This window comes from Etheostoma cragini, chromosome 11, assembly GCF_013103735.1.
Source record: "Etheostoma cragini isolate CJK2018 chromosome 11, CSU_Ecrag_1.0, whole genome shotgun sequence".
Lineage (NCBI taxonomy): Eukaryota > Metazoa > Chordata > Actinopteri > Perciformes > Percidae > Etheostoma > Etheostoma cragini.
This window is the reverse complement of record NC_048417.1, coordinates 14,561,118-14,580,695: the sequence shown is the minus strand read 5'-3', so window position 1 is coordinate 14,580,695 and position 19,578 is coordinate 14,561,118. Positions and strand designations below refer to the sequence as shown.

Here is a 19,578-nt window from a genome sequence, read left to right as displayed (position 1 = left end):
GTTATTGCAGTCCAAATTCAAAATACTGGAGAGAGTCAGCTACCCCAGCCCCTCCTCCTCAGACTTGAAGTTCACGGAGGTTGCCAGGCTGAGACCGTAGCATCCAACTGCTGCTAAACGTATCTCACATATGCAGACATTACTCCACAGCGCAGCGGAGTAGCTAACGTTAGATGCTGGTTATATTGACAGTCATAAAAGCCCGTGCTCACGCGGAGATCTGTACCCAAATGACAGACACACTTCTTCAGCTTAGAATTATGGTAGGAACCGCTAAAAACCCCACAACCTCATCGTCCTCTCCACACGCCAGACAGACACACTTCATCGGCTTAGAAAAATAAAAATACCGCCAAATATACTACATTGCCATCCTCCTGAAATACCCACCTTATTGGCTTAGAATTAAGGCAACAATTGCTAAACACACTGCAAACTCACGGTCCTCTCTTCCCGAGTTGCAGCACCTTTTCTTGGCTTAAAATAACTCACTGTTGTCTGCTACTACCACTACACAGGCTACACGCTGTAAACAGCCGTGGCCCGCTGGCCTGCTCCTCCAGTAACATTAGCAGCAGGGTTAGCATGGCGGCGTTAGCCAGGACCAGTCGGGATCACTTTACTTGCTGTGTCTCAATTGTTTTTGTGAGTAACCAACACGAGTACTATACAGCCATATAATTCCACGTGAGTACTTGAATGTTGAAAGGACATAATAGCCCGTCCCTAGTAGCAGTGATGAATTAGCCAGAAGCTAATGCTTACCTGTTCAGGTGGAAATTAGTCCTTTTGGGCTCTAAAGTCTAAACTGCTTCATCTTTCAATTACATCTCCAATATTTACACGGGTTTGTTACGTCTCTGGTCATGCAACTGTTAGAAACATGCCAGTTTTTTTTAGGTTGGGTAGAACCTATCTTATTTGACCCTGTTTGTTTTTTGTTTGCTGCTTTCATGGCTGTACTAACGTTACAGCTGTAGCGTGCTGGGTTTAAGTTTTTCCAGGTATATCTGGCAATCCGGCCTGGCTGGCAAACTCGGTGGCTGATAACAACACACAGGCCCAAAAACAAACGGACATTTCGTGGAATGGCAATATAAAAGGCATTAGCATTGTTGTCAGAATAGATAGTCTTTCAATTTAGCATGTGTCCTTAATATCTGATGACGCATTGGGGTCAATTTGGGCTTTATTACAGTGAAAAATATTACATATTGCACCTTTATGCCTGGATTAAAAAAAAAAACTAAGAGTTTGGACAGACCTCAGTTGATCAGGTTTGAATCTAAACTCATAATCTGCAAATGTAGTGGGGAACACATTTTAACATGAAAATATTCTAATGAACTAGCCTACAAGTTCATTGGCTGGTTCAAATTGCATCAGAATACAACATTTTTAATATCAACAGTGGTAAGTAGCCAAGTACAATTTACTCAAGTATTGTACTTTTTTGTGGTATACTTGTAACAATTTATTTTTATTTATTAATTTGATAGGGACAAAGCACATTAATGAACATCAGTATAATATACAGGATGTGAACATGCGGGAAATTGCAAGAATGCTTATTTACATCCATAGTCCTTAACCAGGTAACATATGACATATAACCACATAGATACAAGGCACAAGTAGAAGAGGACACTCTTCTAGTATATTTCCATTTAATGATTATACTTCTATTTGACTACATTTTAGAGGGAAATATTGTAAATGTGACTCGACTTTTATCTGACAGCTGTAGTTACTTTGCAGATTTTACACACCAAACATATGATCAACACATAAAATATGATGCAATAATTATTGAATACTATCCAGCAGTATGTAAAGTTGTTAAAATGGCATAAAAGATATGTTCAAGTCTGTATTCTTCGACCACAAGGTGGCAGAATACACCGTAACATGTTTTTGTGCAGCAGCAACAGCTTCCCGTGACTTCAGCCCCTCAGTTCAAATCAATATACTGCGTTTTGTGTGTAAGCTACAATGATACATTGTCCTGTTTTGCATTAAGAGCACTGGGCTTGTCTACTATTGAAATTTTCATCTTATTGGTAGAAACTTATTGCACAGCCATTTATTTGTTATTACAAATAACATATTCAGAGTTTCTTTTCATCTGGATAATGAAAAGTGAGGAAATCTGGATTTTAAAGACATATTAAAAGGTTTATTACAACAACTTATCAATTTAAATTTTTATACAGAACTTTCACAAGTTACAAGTACATTTTCAACACAGTATAACACTCCTTTTTTAGCAGTTAAGCCGAGGTACAACAAATAACCAAAGCTTTCATAAACTTAGAGCCTCAACTCAAGTTGAACCAACTTGTTTAATATTTATCGGACCGAGACATTATAGAATAAACAGTTAAATTCTCGCAGAGAATTATTATCTCATGCAGACAGCCCATAGTAAAATAAATTTTAAAAAAATCATACTTTAAGAAAACAATGTGTTAGGTTCTCATAAAACTACACAGTAGTAAGCTAGTACAGACTAAGAGAAAAGGCAAATTGACTTCATGGTGTGATTTTCTCCCTATGCAATGATGAAATGCTTACAATTCTTACAGGCGGTAGAAGTGTTACTCTAATATACATGATGTGATTCCAGTTCAGATCTGAATGCTTTAATATTACATGAAAATGAATGGAGTCAGGAAGAGGCCTAGCCTAATGATTGAAACATTGTTACGATCAACTGCTAACAGAGTTTAAGTGATCCGCGGGGTTCAGCTACTGAAACCAGACTATTCTATAAAAAAAACAAAGTACATAACACCTAGAAAGATCACATATAATGTATCATTGTTATTTACAATGTTTTCTAAAAATCATTAAAACCACATATTGCCCTTAAATGTTTCTGTATAAAAGCCAGAAACACTCACTTGTAAAGCAAAGACAGTATACAAAGCAAGATATTTCCTTACTGGGAAATGATGTTCATGAGACCCTTATTCTGAGAGAACAGCTATCAACTAAAGGTAATCTGCAATAAAAATGTACAGAAGTAATTCATACAAAAACATTAATGGCACTGAATGAAGTCACCAGATTGAGTAATGGAAAAGGTACTGCAATCCTACAATCACTGCTTCAGGAACAATCAGACTACAGGTGGAATGTTAAAGAAATAACACACATTTCTAACCAGCTCACCTCTTTAAGACTATTTGTACAAGCCAGGGTGAGCTCAAACATTCAAACTGAACAATGCAACTACAGTTGATTTCACTCACAGAAAAGTTGTCAAATTTATAATCTGATTCAGCCATTTAACGTTTGCTTAATGTGACAGTATTGAAATCTACTTCTAAAAAGCTGCCAGTACATAACAATTGGACGGTCAAAACTCTAAAAAGGTAAACCTGTCATTTCTCAAAATGTGCAAAATGGAAAAAAGCAAATTATGACAAAAGTGACTGCATTTTATGTCACTCTATCATAAAGACAGTGCTTATATAAGTCATGAAAATAATCAAGCAAACTACAAATGAACCACATCACACTTTTATAAAGTCTCAAACAATTCACTGATCAAACCTTCCGGCTGATTGCTTAAAAAACAAATTTTATATATAATAATTAAATAACTAACACAAAAACCTTTTAGAACCACTTGTTTTACATCTTTCACCTAAAGTGCCTGTTCTTTTGTCTTCATCAATTCCAGAGAAAACATTTGCATTTTTAAAAAGCATTGCCAACGGAGGACAAAATTGATCCAACATAAATTAATAAATTAAAAACAAAACTGAAGCCCGGGAAAAAAACAAAAATCGCCTTCCTCCGTTTGTCAGAGAGATTGAAGAGGCAACGGCACTCCAGTGTTGAGGCTCGGGCACAGTTTGGGACGATCAACTCCCTGAAGGCTGAGACTGGGTCTCCTCTGTGCTCTGGTGTGATGAGGTGGTGGAGGCGCTGGACGGGGCCGAGGCGGACGGGGCCGTGGACGAGGAGCTGACCCCGTTGGAGGTGCTCACGGAGCTGTGCTGGATGGCCTCGTTCTGGGGGCTGCTGGGGACAGACATCTCCTCGCAGCTCTCTTCTTTGTCAGAGACTGTTACAGAAGATGAGAAAATAACCAATGAAATAGCTCATAGCATTATAATGTTTGGATTTCGTCACATTGCAGTTTACCTGCAGCATTTAACTGAAAGAATCCAGAAAGGCTCAGGAAGGACTTGTCATGTAGGCCTTATCAGATTTAAAACAGCTATTTGCATGTGGTGTATGCAAACTGTTTCATTAATCCCCATAATGCTACTTCTGCACCCCTTCCTTTAATTAAAGCTCCAATGTCAATTTAAACCCACATCATAAGGGTACATTATATTCTGGGGCATGTGGCAGTTTCCATTCCCTAACTGCATTCTCATTTGTTTTTTTGTTACCTCGCCAACTACTGCAGCGACAGATGATTACAGCACCTGATTTTAATGATGCTCACACTGGAGAGTAGGGAAGACTTGGAGTCGAAATGCCACCAGCTGTTATGCAGTTGCATTGAATTAATTGGATCCTGACGGGAAAAAAACTCTACTCTCATGCTCTGTTTAGTAAAGGAAAAAGGAGCACAGTGATAATTAATGTTGTTAATGATATGAAGTCACTTGTTATAGCACTTTGTAATTAATGACTGGGTTTCGTATTTGGGAATATAAAATACAGATTCCATAGCAAGAAGAAGCAATTAAAATGCAACACAAATGCCTTCACTTTGGAGGCTTCATCTGCCTTCTTAACTGGACTTTGACCGTGTGATTTAGTGCAAGTGAATGTCAAAGCGCTATAAACCCCCTTGCTCTTTTACTACATAGAAGGTCAACCTGAGGATAAATCAGCTTGGTGGTTTTGTTCCATGTTCAAGTGAGCATTATTACTCCTAAAGACATTAAGAGGTGGTTGTCTATATCATAATAATAAGAAATTCTGGTTGCCTGGGCAGCCAGAGCTTTTTCTGCTCTCTTGGTTTCTGAAGTGGGGTTTGCTGTAAGCAGATGGACAGTGTTGTGTGCCAAGTGAAAGCATGTCCTGGCTTGTTTGTGGGGCAGTCCGGGTAATTTCCTCCCACCTGCCATGGCCACGCCTGGGCAGGACGATGAAGGGTATTACCATGTCTGGGGTTGCAGTGTACTCTTATGGGATATGTAACACAAAGTAAAAGAGGGGCTTGATGAGGCCTTTACATGAACGAGGGTTACAGATCAGTCAGAATCAAATAATGTGCTTCACTAATTAGTAAGTGATTCCCAAACAGGGGTACTTATACCTCAGGGTGTACTTATGCAATTGCCAGGGGGCATATGGAAAGATTGTGGAGAAGCTCATTTAAAAAAAGATTTAATTACTATTTCATTTAAAATATTGCCATAACACCTGTCAACTACATGTTGTGAGTGTATAAAAACTAGTCAGCAAGCAAGCAGAGACATCTAAACACACATGAAAAGTAATGGATATATGAAGGAAGTAGATGGCTACAGAAAGAGAGTTCAAGTTTTTGGGAGAGTTTTCCCAAAAAGCGTAAAAAGTGCTCCAAGTGTCATCCTTCACAAAGGTCTCAAAACATGGGACAGATGTCCTCAGCAAACACATGAGAAAGATGACGCAATTCATCTGTGGATCCGTTCTTAATAAACAATCCAGACAATACCAAATGAGACCTGGCTCTGACAGCCCACTCTAGCCTGGAAACCCTCAGTCCCATAATGCCCATGACGTGTGTCAGTAGGATGGTTAGCAATAAGGGATGTATAATGAACAGCCTAGCTTGGTGGACACCCCGCAATGAGAATGCTCTGCACTCTTGTCAAGCTTGCGGCTTTAATGGACTCATTTCAGAGGCAATCATTGTCAATACAAGTCAGCGGAGGCATTTAGAGAACATTGGACAGGGGGCTTGGATCACCGTTTGTTCTTGTTGCATACTGGCTCATTTGTGAGGGAAGGTGAGTTATGACCATAAAAATCTGAATGACAGAGCCACTGCCTCGGGAAACAAAGAAATATTGGTGATATAATTTTTAATGAGACCATGTTATGAGCACTGGCCTGGAGAGGACACTGTCCAGGCTAACAACAGGACAGGCTGCAAACGGGCAGAATCTTCTTATATATATTCAAATATTCATATTAGTTGTATGGTATAAGTAAGATCATGCTTACTTCCAGGTAACCCAAGCAGTTGGTTTCTGAACATCCAAGACAGTTAGCTTCATCACATAGGTGTCAAATGAGGAGGAAACAATTGGTTTGTTGTGGTTAGCACCTGTGGCCTCTTGAAAAGACGCCAGCAAGAATTTGTCTGAAACTGCACTGACCATAAATAACTTAACTTTTGCAAAGTTGAAAAAAGGGTGATCTAATATATCAATAGCTGTTTGGCCATAAGAAAGACATGTCCTTCTAGTGGTTAGCTGGAGCTCATTTTAGAAGTGTTTCACTGGAAGCCTCGGGCTGAAAATAATGGAGCATTACTCACTGTGATAGCCAGATTTCTTCTGCATGGCGGTTACAGGGCAATCTTTATGAGCCAGAAGAAGCTGCTTCAGCTGAGCCACTTCGTTTCTCAGCAGGGTGACTTCATTCTTTAAGAGAGGAGACACACAACAACACTCAATTAAATGGTCACTTTGGAGCATACAATATGTCAGATTACAGCGTGTATTCAAACAGACGACATGCACAGATAGTTCAGATCTGGAAAAGGAATTTCCCGAAATCAGATAAAGGTCAGATTTCAGTTAATTAAAAAACAATTGAAAAGCATTTCTTCATCCAGTTATAAAGTTTTAAACTTATGTTTGAACTACTAGAAACAGACCCATACTTGATGTTTAAGGCTGACAATGATAGATAGCCCTGATAGATAGCCCGATAACAATGCATTGTCCACTTTTCTTTTTTTTTCATAAACACACAACATATGTAACACAAACATTTTTAATTAGGACCATTTATCTTGTTTGTTTTTGTAAAGATCTGTTACCAGGATATGTACTGAGTGGGGCATTTTACAGTTAAAAAAAATAAACATGTTGGTGCTCTCTGGTGGACAAACTATGTAATGATGACACTGTTTTAACATGATCTCAAACATATCTTTAGCATTTCAGTATTGTTCTTGTTACTTTTTGACTCACATTTAAGTGTCTGCCAAAAAGAAAATATCTGCAAATCTGTCAGCCCTACCTGATTTTTTCAGTGTAGCTCTAGTCTGAACCCAAAAACCTGCATATATACAGTAAATGTTCTATACGGTAAATACACCATCTGTAGCTTAAATGTGGCTTTGTGCCTGCTCCAAATGAACAGCCCTGTCTCTTATCTACCATGGATGATTTTAATACCAGTTATTAATGGGATCACTGGGTTAAATTCTCAAGACCTCCTTTGTATAGTAAGGCTACAAGACTACTTCATCACTGCAGATAAACTCTAAAAGAAACAGTAAACAAAAGGGAAAGGTAGCAGCGTAATGAATGAATTCAGGATAAAGTATGATGCACTTCTTCATTTATGTTTTTCCAACACAATAATTATGGCCCTTCACTGGCTACCGACCGGCACATTTGTCAGAGGTGAGCTGTTCGGATTGTTGCAACTTTGTAGATGCTGCTAAGATTTACACTCTTGTGTCCTTACAGCTCCCACGGGAGCTGAGGATTTCTGCATGTCGTAAAGACGGCCACATTATGCTGAAGGTGACTTTAACTGGATTTAGAACGGCCGGGGCCCCGCAGAACACCCAATGGCAGATTTAAGCTCCTTCTCTTCTCCTTTAAAGGACTACAGGCAGCTTAATCTATTAGTCTAAAAGCAGCCAATTTATTTGATTCCATCTGTTTAGTCTTTATGTTGCTGGCAGGTGAGCTATTGTTAGACAGATTTAAACACAGCTGGACGAGCGTATGTATCACATGTTGCCAAAGCCATATTCACATCACTTCCACCATGACTGTTGCCATTTACCACCAAAATAAACACAAACATTTAAAACTCTCCCTCCACTCAGCCATGGGGAAGCATATGAGAAAAGTCACAAATGTTAACATCCAAAATCCTGTTTTGATTTAGTAAAACTAAACTTCTACTGCAGTGAAAAATACAAAGTTTTTGGTTGATTTTCACCTGCATTTACAAAAACATTTAGCCATTTAGACTGCCATTGACGCTCTGCCTACATAAACGTCAAACTGCATCATACCTGCAATTTTAACCTGGAAATAAACTGGACTTTTGAGAGTTAAACTTGTTTCTAACTTTATGAATTAATCAAAACTGAGCAAATGGGCCTTGGGCGATGCTAGAAGCCCTGTGAGCTGCCTGGTCTGACACCTCATTAAAAAGCCAGTTAAGGATGATGTTTAAATAATTGTGCATCATTAGAGGTAGTTTCACTGATCAGCTGGGCCATGTCAGCATGGTTTTTTTTCCCCAAAAACTGCACTGCTGATTAATGCCTTAATTTAAAGCATCCTTTTATTCTCAGCCACATGTTGTTCCCTTCTTTGTAGTTAACAGCAATCCTCTGTGTATAACCCCATCCCCTCACCTGTCCTTCCCTTTTCATCTACCTATATTCAAATACAATCTCAAAAAGCACACTCACGACAAGTGGTGATATGTTTCTGAACCAGAGATTAACAACATGAACCTATTTCTTTATATTGTAGTCTATCCCCTCCTCCACCTTACACATCTTAATCATCATAGAAAAATAAGACAGTAAACAAATAAAAACCACATCTCATTTAATTGTCTGGAACACCGATGTGCTGCACCCCCGGCTCACACTTATCAACAGAGACAGCAGATACATGAACTGTTTCGAACTTGTCAGCATCAGATCCTAATTGCTTCCAGCAAAATGAAGGTTCAAAAAGACACCTTTCCCTAGGAGATTTTTGAGGCCATTCCGTAAACTGCTGAGACAGAAGCGAAGACACGCTTGTGCGCGGCTGACATCTGGAGGATACATCTTTATTGACAGGGACATATCAATGTAAAGGGCTCACACACCGCTGCTGTCACATGACAGCTCTTCTTAATCGTCTTTAATGACTTCATCACCATAGAAGGGAAGAGTCTGTGTACACACGCTTACACCAACAGCACAGCACATGGTGATAAATAGACAAACGCATGCATACAAACTGACACTGCTAAATAAGAGCAGGAAAACCAAGACAGATGAAGTAGCTGTTGCATGCTGTACTAAGGGGAAAGGAAAAGAGCACCTGTAGTTGTCCGTTCATGGAGTTGAGGTCCTCAGCCTTCTTCTCCAGAGACTGGACCCAAACTTTCCTTTTCTGCCTACAGCGAGAGGCTGCGGCCCTGTTACGCTCCAAGAACTTGCGCCGCTTCTCATCAGGGTTTTCACTTGTGGTTCTGCGCCGCCGCCCCCCTGTGCTTGGGGGGTTTTGCGCAGGGGGTGCCGGGGAAGCCTGAGCAAATAATAATAAGACTAAATAATAACTGTCAGAACAAAACCACCACCACATCTGTAATGTGCAAATTACATTGTGGTACAGCACTGAATATTGCATAGTGAGTAACTGAACTGGTGTGGTTACACTCATAAAATACTAAAGTTAATGTGATTAATTACATTATGTACTCTATTTAGTTGCCTTTTTCTGTTGATCAGGACAGTAATTTCCCAGAGTAATACATTTGGCATGTCAGTTAACTCACAGAAAGAATGCTATGCAGGGCATGCCTTGCCAAGGAAAACAGTGGGATCCACAATAACGCGGGCAGGAATGATTCTCAGCGTTAGCTGAAAGCTAACAATGAGAAAGCAAACTAATTTTGCACATGTATTTACTGTACATCCAGACTGGGTATTGTTTAATATGTTCATATTACTTTTAATAAAGTACTTTTTTGCTACCAACAGCAAAAACACACTTTCTTCTGATACCATACTTGCAATTACAAATTTGACCAAAGATTTGACACCATCTTTTTTGAAAATTATTCAAATTATAAAGATCATTATTCTGCATTTACGTATACCCACAGATAAAAGACACAAAAGAAGATGTCTCTTTTATGAAACACTCATACAGAAGATTGTCCTGTACGGCACTTGTGAATACGTACAGGTGTCTCTGTGGTGGAGGTGGCTGGCTGCTGAAGGGAATGGGGAGAAGGTTCCTCTGTTGTGGGCAGGTGAGGAGCTGGAGGTGGAGTTAGGACCGCGATCGGGGCTGGAGTTGGTGCTGGGGTCGGAGCAGGAGAAGTGGGAGCAGCAGTGTCGGTTATGGCGCTGCTCTGCACTTCACCACCATTTCCATTGGTTACCTGAGGAAGCTGCTGGCTTAATGTGGCTTTCAGATTCTGGGAAGAGAATTTGGCCTGGGGACAACAGTCATGAAATGTTCATGTAAAGAAATGGTTGATACAAGAGGAAAACTATATCCAGTTACATAAACATGGTATAAAGGAGGTCATGCTGATACTTTTGCTATTGTATCATTTATCATTCAATACATTTAAAAGAATAAGACTATTAATGTAAGACTTTACAAAGTTTCATGACTATGATTTCCATCTGTAATACCTTCTTTTGAGCGAAGGTTTAGCAATTAGGCTGGTTGTGAAAAACAAACATGGTTATTAAAATAAATTAAGACATATAACAAATAAAAAAAAAAGAATAAAAAAAGGTGTTAATTCAAATCAAATGCTAGTAACATATAGCCTTTATTTAAAATTAATCTTAAATTCAAATGAACCAAAATACACTGCAATAAGACTGTAAAAAAAATTAACCTGAGCCACTGAATTACACGCTGGAAATGTAGCTAGCAGTTTGTGGGATCATTTAGAACACAAATCCTAAACTAACTGTTGAGAATTATGTTTGGGAAGTTGAAATGAAATAGAAAGACCAAGAAATTTGAAAACATGGTGCCTAAAGGTGACTAAAAACGCCAGACCTATTAGAGCATTAGCATTAGTGAACATACTGTAACAGCTTGTTTCAATAAAGCTACGTATTCCATGTTCCCCCAAAATTAAGATTATAAAAAAGACTTCTAAAATAAAAATCTAATACAGCAGGAAAAAACTAAAACTATGAAAAAAAAATCCTGAAAATAGTAATGCAACGTAAACAAATTTTAAAAAGTTGAATTTTAAGTAACCTCACAAAGACACTACAGACTGAACTGTCTGGTGAAGAACACACTCCTCACATGTATTTTGCATATGTTTAGGTTGTAATATTATCTGGACACCAACTGTGATGGACTTCCACGCTACATAATGTGACCCAAACTATAAAAAAAAATACTTTTTCGAACATTGACTATGACTGCATATGCCACACACAAACACGGCCCATTCACAGAAACTACTGCTCTACAGATTGGTGTCCATGATTCACAGGCCAATTCCTCTAGTATCAAACACTGAGCAAACAAGGTGAAAGTGAATGAGCCTTTCGAAGCAATAACAAAGTGAGAGGGAATACATTTACATGAGAAAACAGAGGACCACATTATTCTAACAACTGCCTTTGCCAGGCCAATCTATCTACCAAATTAGTTTATCGTGTAATACCCTTCCAGAAGCTCTTCTGGCAGAAACAAGATATTATTCTCTTGGAATGGCCCATAGAAAGAGAGAAAAGCCAGTCAGATCCATATTTCATCTCTGCCATGGAAACCTCATCAGTGTAATAACCCTCCATCTCATGGGTGTTATTCAACCATCTGCTACTATATTACTTATCTTTATTTTGCAACTAATTAACAGCATAATCTTCTAAATTCAGCAAGTTAATTATCATTATTGTGGTCTTTGCAGCATCATCAGTCCTTGTAAAGTGCCGTCTCTGCGCCCCCCGAGAGCCGGGTGGGGGCGGGGAACAGGCAGGTTGAGAGGGGGTCTGTTTTCTTGACGTACGCTCATTAGGTGTTTGCTGATGAGCTGAGTGCGGTGGGAGGCGTCAGGAGTGAAAGGGGGGGGGGATGCAGGTCAGGCAGGATTCTGCTGAACAAAAGGTTTCATGCAGGGTGAGGCCGACTTAATGTGCCTCGCTGAGCGTGTGCCAGGATGCCCCCAGCTGGCTTTCGCTGGTAGCCCCCTCTGGTTGGCCCCAGTGATGGCGTGCTGAGCACAATGCTGTCTCCGCGTTTGTCATCTCCGTACCCCATGATCCTCGACAACCCCCTCTCCTCCCCCTCCCTTCACTCCTTCCTGGCCATTCAAGATCAATCCTTCCCACCCAACACACACCTCCTCTCCGCAGTTTATCTGTTAATTTCCACAGGCGGAGCATGCTGCGAACACTTAAATGTTCTGTGATCCATGCTTTATCACATTGCCACTGATCTCCCGCTCAACACTTCATATCCCTGCCCTTCAACTATCACTGTTTATACAAGAGGACTTACAAGAGTGTCGTAACAGTTACAAGACTGTTACGACCATCTCTACTACACAGAGAAATATTTGGAATTTTATTCTTTCTGATTTCAGCTTTTTCTTTTATGAAATCAGTTTGTTATTATTATTTTTAAATATGAATTCATAATTATGTCTATACAATTTGTACAGAAAGTAGTGATAACTGCCCATTATAATTTCCCAGAGCCTTAGTGTTTGTCCGACCGACAGTCCAAAACCCAGATATTCAGTCTACTATCATGTATGACAAAGATGAGCAGCAAACCTTGCTTACATTCCTTTTATTGGTATTTCTATCAACTGTTTTATTTATTATAATGGTTCATTTTCGTTTTTGGCAGAACATTGTTTTTTAATGGACTGCATCTTTGCATGAAAGGTGCTATACAAAAGCAGTTATGCAAGCTATACACATCTAACAACACAGTTTTTGGAATATATTGGTCTAGCCCACCACTGGCGCTATCATCTGGTCAAAGAAAGGCCGCTTATCGCCAAGCTCCCTCATTACTTTGGTTGTTATTTTCTCTCTAAGATGGGAATAACAGACTCAACATGGAAATAATATTCAATGTAAAAGAAGATATAATTAATACCAGCTTTGCTTCTGATTGGACGGGCTGTGGCTGTGGAGAGGGAGGTCCTGGGATCCCGGGGACGTTAGGCACTACGGTGACAGGTCTGACAAGCTGAAGGCAGAGACACAGAGACAGATAAGCATAGAGGAAATTAGTCTTCAGCAGTAAAAAGGCAGGCGGCGCACCCACACAACACAGTCATGGCAGGCTCTGAGAGTTTCCTCATATCTCAGCCTCATTAGGTTGGATGGCCTGTTATTTCGTGGAGGCAGCGCCACATGAAGATGCAGTGTGCACGCTAATGAACCTCTGCCTGCCTGCGTGAGAGCATATGGGCAGGGAAGCTGAGGAGAGGATGGAGAGACACAAGTCGGAAGGCCAGAGCCAAGCCTCCTCTTGCAGCCGCTGACAACGAGACAGCGGAAGGTGGGGGGAGCTGGAGAGGGAGAGAAAGTAAGGGGGGAAGAGATGATCGAGTGAAAGGGAGGCCCACTGGTGGCTCATGTTCTCCATCTACTACTGCCCTCCTTTACTCGTCAACAGCTTTCCCAATCCCCAAAGACAGGGAAACTAGAGTGTTTTTTCCTGCTGTGCTGCTATCAGGAGATAATCACCTGGTGCTTAGTGTTCCACGCAGACAATCAGGTCCATGGTGAACAACAAGACACGCTTCATGGGAGAGTTAAAACAAAAATACCAACAAGATCTCCATTTACAACATGTTTTCTATATGACACACTGTCTTGGGTTGCAGTTATAATTGCTTTGCAAAACACATTAGCAGTATCATCTATCTGCTCTGCCAGAAATCAAGAGCGTTGATTCAAATTGTACAAGGACAAATAGCAGTGAAGTATCCTGGACTGGAGCCTGCTGTGCCCCAGCCAAACCCTGTGTCTTTGCCACAGTGACACACAGTTATACTCTAAAGTCCATTATTTCACTCAACCGCTACTGCTCTGAATTCACTGCCAAATATGAGGTGCCAAAGCTGTAAACATTCCCTCTCTCCAAGTAGAGCAAAGAAAATATGTATTAATGTATCGCTACAGCATTGTGTAGTCTGAATGTCACTTTTGGAAGGACTTTCATTTCACTGATGTTAACAATTGTCCGTGCAACATTTTAAATTTAAAATGTGAGTAACAAACAGTGAACTCCTGACCGGCAAATTATTAAGTAAGTCAACACAGTCAAGTCAATCTGTTAGTCTGCACACTGACTGGACTAAAATATAGTAATCTAAAATGTCCCTGCTTTAGAAACAAATGCTTTTGTTTAATAGTTATTTAGGAAAGAGCATTCAACAACAAACTCTAAGGTTTATGTATTGGTTGTTCAGGAACTTTGCGATAGGATAGAAAGTTACAGACAGCTACTAACTGGACCTTGAGGGGAGATTGTTTTGTCGGCAAAAACTTGTTAGTAGCATCACTGTTTGTAGAGGTCAATGCATGCATTCTTAATTCTCTGACAGTTTTAATCAAATAGTCACCAAATTATCAGAAAAGTCTAATTTCAAAATTCTGCTTTAACTAAAACACATGGAAACACAACATTAACATACTATACCCAGTAGCACACTCACAGGGATTGCAGTTGGAATATGTACACTCGAGCTTGTAATAGACGCAGGTATAGCAACTGGCATGCTCTGGCCATTAGGCAGCTGTAAGAGCACAGGGAAGGTGCCAGATACCGGGCTGAAAGGGGAGAGAACAGCAATCCCAGTGAGAAAAATAAATAACTTTTTCATTAAAACATAAAACAGAATCTTTCACAAATGAAAAACAAAGGTGGCTACTAATGCAAACACATTATGTCATAATCAGGCAACAACTTATGGAAATAAAGTGGAACCAAAACAAAATCCAACTTAAGAAATACATCTGGTTCAAGCAATATTATTAGAAAACATATTCTGTCATCACATTAGACCCCATAAGTGGTATCAGTGTTGCCCAGATATGGATTTCTGGTTTGGTGTTTTCACCAAACCTACTGGCTTTTCAAAAATTCGTTTAAATACAGAATATTTTTACCCATGTATTTTAATTTGAAGCATATTTTACAACCAAAGTCCTTTTTTTGGTTCAGTGGGATCAAACACAAAGCGTAAACAGCTACATTTGTGAGGTGTGGGCCCAAGGAGACTCGGCTAAATACAGATTTAGAATTAAATCCTTGTCCATGTTTAACTGCAACACATTGTTTGGACAGATTTTTAACAAGAACAATTTAGATCTGTGAAACTTACTGAAGCTGGGGCTCAGTTTCACAAGCTTTTGATTATTATAATTGTTATTAAACATGTACACTGTACACATTCATCTGGCTGGCTAGCTCTGGCTAAGTTGTGATTTACTGAACACTGTGTTCTACAACAATAATTTTATTGTATTGTATCTTTGTTAAAATAAAAACAGGCTCAATATACTAAACAATCATTTGGCCTAATAAAGTGACTAGGATTATTATTTGGAAAACCGTTTCATTATTTTTTTTTTTCCACCTCTCAGTAACTGAACTGGAGCTATGAGTCCATAATTGAGCAACACTGATATTGTTCTTGGAGATGGGACTACAGCGGTCTACAGCCAAAAAGAAAAATTCCTGTAGAGTGAAATTAAATTAAAAAAAATAAACAAGCACATGCCTCATGAAATATGAGCTCACCAAGACAAAACTGCACAAATATAAAAAAGATGACTTCTTAAAACTATGTTTAAAAAAAAAACATTGACGTTTTGAGTTACTTACACTATAGGTCTATTAGTGGATGGGACTTGGGTAATAACAGAGCTAGATGTTGGTGATGGAAGAGCTTGCTGTATTACAATATTAGCCTCTGAGGTTGCTAGAAGTACATTGGGAACTTGGAGGGATGCAGGATGGACTATAGTGGATGTTGGCAGTGAGGCAGGCTGCAAAGATAATTCCTGAAAACATCATACAAGACCTTAGCTGAAAGAAGTGTTTAATGAACACCAGATGTTACTTCTTATGATAAAAAGGAAGGCCAAATGTCAATGTAATTCAAAAAGAAATAAGGATTAAAAGAGATAAACAATTTTTTTGGGCAGTACTGTTAGCATTTTTTCATGTATCTTTGAGTGTTGAGAAAAAAGTAAAACTGAAACAAAATAATCTGATCACTTATTTAATTGATATTCATACCAATGGATCTGTAATTCTACAGGAAACCAATAGCAGAAGCAGCAGGAGAACACCTGTTATTCACTCTTCATGACAGCGTTGTAAACTCTCCATGATCAGCACAAATACTAGAAACGCCTAATTCAAAGGCTTTACCTTATCATCACTTGTGGTAGATTCAGGGTGAGGCAGGGGGCTATCTCGATGGGCCTCCATAGCTGTGGGTTCCTCAGTTTTGTTGCGTATGATAGGCGTTGCAAGAGGTGACAAATCCAATGGTAACTACAGAAAAATAAGAATCTCAGTTAAACCCATCAGTGATATAAATGCTAACCATGGGGCAAAGAGAAGTCAGATGACCTGCTGACAAGGAGCTTGACTACGAGAACAACCTTTTTAATGTCATCTTCTGTCGCTTTTTTGAAGTCATGGTCGAATGGACTTGCAAGTTCATTGAACAGTCCAACCTCCTCGCAGTTCTTCAGAAAGCGGGTAGGTGTAGGTGTTTGGTCTGCAAAGGAAAACCTTCAGTACAAAAGACGTAATGTATCAAGTATCAATTACATAAAAATATCTCACCTTCATGAACACTTACCAGCAATGATGACACTGTCATTCCTCGCTGGGCCAAACTTCAGTGTCATCTCATGTTTGTGTTTGTGGACAGCCAAGTGATCCTCATTTGTAAATCTCTAAGTACAGTCAAAACAGAAAACAGAAAGGAAAGAAAAGTTCTGGAACACCCATTAACAGTTTAAGTGCAGCATCCAACAAAGATGTCATTAATAAGTTGCAGGCGGCCACTTTAAACGTCTTTACTGTCATTCCTCAGGTTAAGACCAAATATTAGATTAAAAATATGTGTCAGGTAGGGGTGTGGATCTCTGGGCACTTCCCGATTCAATTTAATTCTGATTCAGAGGCCGACGATTCAATTGTAAACCGAAAAATCGACGACAACTTTTTAATGTACATTTCCATACGTGATTTAAAAAAATATATACACATAAATCTGAGTTTCTTAGTTTTTGACGTTTACAGTATTCATCACAGACAAGTTTTAATGAAATGTTTTGTCTACTAAGGTTTTTATTTTGTAGTCATTCCATGCTTAAGCCTTAAAGATGCTTGTGAAAGTAACCTCCTCTTACAGTGAGCTTCTATGTCAGAGGCTCAGTCGTGTTTACAAGTGAATTGGCTTCTTAGAACATGAAACATGAGATGGTCAGATGTAGAGTGATAAAATAGATGAACAGCCTTCATGTGTTATGCCTAATTATTTTATGTATGTCTTATTGGATCATGTGTGTGTATATATATATATATATATATATATATATATATATTTTTTTTTTTTTGTGTTGTTTCTTCCTGCACTCTTGCTTAAAATCTAAGTAGTTGTCCATTGTCCCATCCTCTTTCAGTCACTCTATTTTGAACATGTCTGGAGACATTAACTTTTAAATAAAAATCAATAAATTTTATATAATATAAAAGAATTTAAAAATTCTAGAGAGAATTGGGATGCACCTATGAATCGATGTTTCCGCCCACCCCGAGTGTCAGGTATTTCTAATATTGTGTCTGCATTCACGTATTAATGAGGGTAGACTTAATGCCAGAAACAACTTTCTTTAAAATTATCTTGGAGGGTTGTGAAATTGGCTGCTTGGACTTATGACTTTAGAATACTGAAAATTCTGGCTAAGGGCGTGTCCAAGTTAGATGACCAACCAGGCAGAACCAGAAACTTTCCCGGGAGTCCATGTCACCCACACGAGCCCCAGGTTCACTTCATGTCAGTTGGATTTGGGTAATTTGATTACTTGCTAACTTGTTTGTGAATCGGTCACTAGAGTACAAAATCATCTGGGTCTGGCACTGTTGCATAATCTTGTAGTCCTCTCTTCTAAAGTGGCCACGTGTTAAAATATAGCTAGAACACCTTTAGTATTTTATAGTTGATAATGTGCTCACATAATGCATTCTCCCAAACATGATGATCCAGGCAGAGGCCTGTCTACTCACAGGGTGATTTGAAACAGTGGCACAAAGTAGAATTTGAAATAACAGAGATGACTTACCTGTCCACAGCCAGGAGCAGTGCATTGGAAAGGTTTATCATCACTCATATTAAGGAATTCCTGTTATGTCACCCTAAATTTAAATAGCAAAAAACAAAACCTGGAGTTACATTTTAGACCTAAAGATGTGCATGCAATAAAGAGTCAATGGTTTACAAACAAGATTATGGCTCCATCAAGTTTTGTAGAATAAACATTGTAACTATAGTAAAACAATATTTCAGCAATTAGAGCTGATATCGGATGATGTGTGACTAAAGGACGGTTGAAGTGGCACTGTACAGATGAATGTCCTGAGAGAGGACAGCTAGAAATGTGGACAAAGCATATCGATGATGGGCGGTTGCTTTGGTTGTTTACACCTCAGTGTCATGAAAAAGACGGGCCGTTTATTTTGCTCCAAATACGCGGCTGAGGAGGACATCCTGAGTAATCCTCCGCTGACATGTTTACCGTTATATTGTTTAGTATCATGAAAAGACGAAACACAACACAAAAACGTAATTACAGAGTAGGATCATCTGATCTCGTACAGCTTCCACTAAATAACGTTAACCCGAGCCTTGTAACCGTCGCCATATTTGGACCTTTATATCACTGTAAACAGAGATGTCAACGTATATTTCGAGGTCGTTCATTGCACCGGAGCACAAGTCGCTCGCGGTACCAGAAATTATGCTATTACAGCCGCTTTTTACCCATTCCCTATCAGTGGGATCCATAATAAGGCTCACTTACCCCTCAGCCACAACCCTTAATTTCCAAAATCCCACTGCTGTTCCAAAGTCTCGCGAGAGCAGCTTGAATTCTTCCGTAAACGTCACACACGGGGAGTGTCACTCCCCGATGTAAGTCGATTGCAGATTTAAGTCGCGCATGCTCTGATTTAAACGGTTTACAGCATTACGTGTCCTACGGAAACTTGTGAAATCCATGAAATAATAAACTTATCTCATCATAAACATTATATTCGTTATTGATAATACAAAAGTCTCTCGTCTCTCATTGTAGGCTACTTGTCGCAAAGTGACGCATGCGCGACTCAAATCTGCACTCGACTTACGTCGGGGAGTGACAGAGCATAGACTGTATTCAGTCTACGGGACAGAGCCAGAATCTGGTTATGCACTTTTCTTATGTTTGATTTGGATACTCAAGTCGTTTTTTAAACATTCATTAATTTAAGTATATATCCTCTTCAGAAATCTTTAAAAACATATAAACTGCTTTGAAAAATATTTTCCTTTCATACTATTATTTACTAAACAAAATGCCTCCAACCTAAAATAAACAAATGACTTTCATATTTTGTCGGCTTTATG

The 19,578-nt window shown here is 39.2% G+C and overlaps 1 protein-coding gene across 5 annotated transcripts; it reads right to left on the bottom strand.

Moving 5' to 3' along the window:
• Positions 1 to 2,154: 2,154 nt before the first annotated feature.
• Positions 2,155 to 19,059, bottom strand: atf2 (activating transcription factor 2). 5 transcript variants are annotated; one of them, XM_034885058.1, is made up of 12 exons: positions 18,995 to 19,059; positions 18,257 to 18,329; positions 16,768 to 16,864; positions 16,565 to 16,683; positions 16,329 to 16,454; positions 15,777 to 15,955; positions 14,605 to 14,719; positions 13,035 to 13,127; positions 10,126 to 10,362; positions 9,258 to 9,464; positions 6,500 to 6,605; positions 2,155 to 4,075 (listed from the first exon to the last, which is right to left on the bottom strand). In XM_034885058.1, exons 2-12 carry the CDS (start codon positions 18,302 to 18,304, stop codon positions 3,873 to 3,875), a joined length of 1,530 nt encoding a protein of 509 aa, XP_034740949.1. In that variant the 5' UTR covers positions 18,305 to 18,329; positions 18,995 to 19,059; the 3' UTR covers positions 2,155 to 3,872. The 5 variants fall into 5 exon arrangements, with proteins under 5 accessions (XP_034740949.1, XP_034740950.1, XP_034740951.1 ...); XM_034885059.1 differs by lacking the exon at positions 18,995 to 19,059 and adding an exon at positions 18,765 to 18,985; XM_034885060.1 differs by lacking the exon at positions 18,995 to 19,059 and adding an exon at positions 18,900 to 18,964.
• Positions 19,060 to 19,578: the final 519 nt, after the last annotated feature.

Excerpts from the sequence above, each read along its gene's own strand:
- atf2 (XM_034885058.1), bottom strand. The coding sequence starts at position 18,304 with ATGAGTGATGATAAACCTTTCCAATGCACTGCTCCTGGCTGTGGACAG. Across the intron at positions 16,455-16,564 it reads CAGAAGATGACATTAAAAAG|TTACCATTGGATTTGTCACC; the intron begins GTTGTTCTCGTA and ends ATTTTTCTGTAG. Across the intron at positions 4,076-6,499 it reads GAAGAAATCTGGCTATCACA|TCTCTGACAAAGAAGAGAGC; the intron begins GTGAGTAATGCT and ends CTTCTGTAACAG.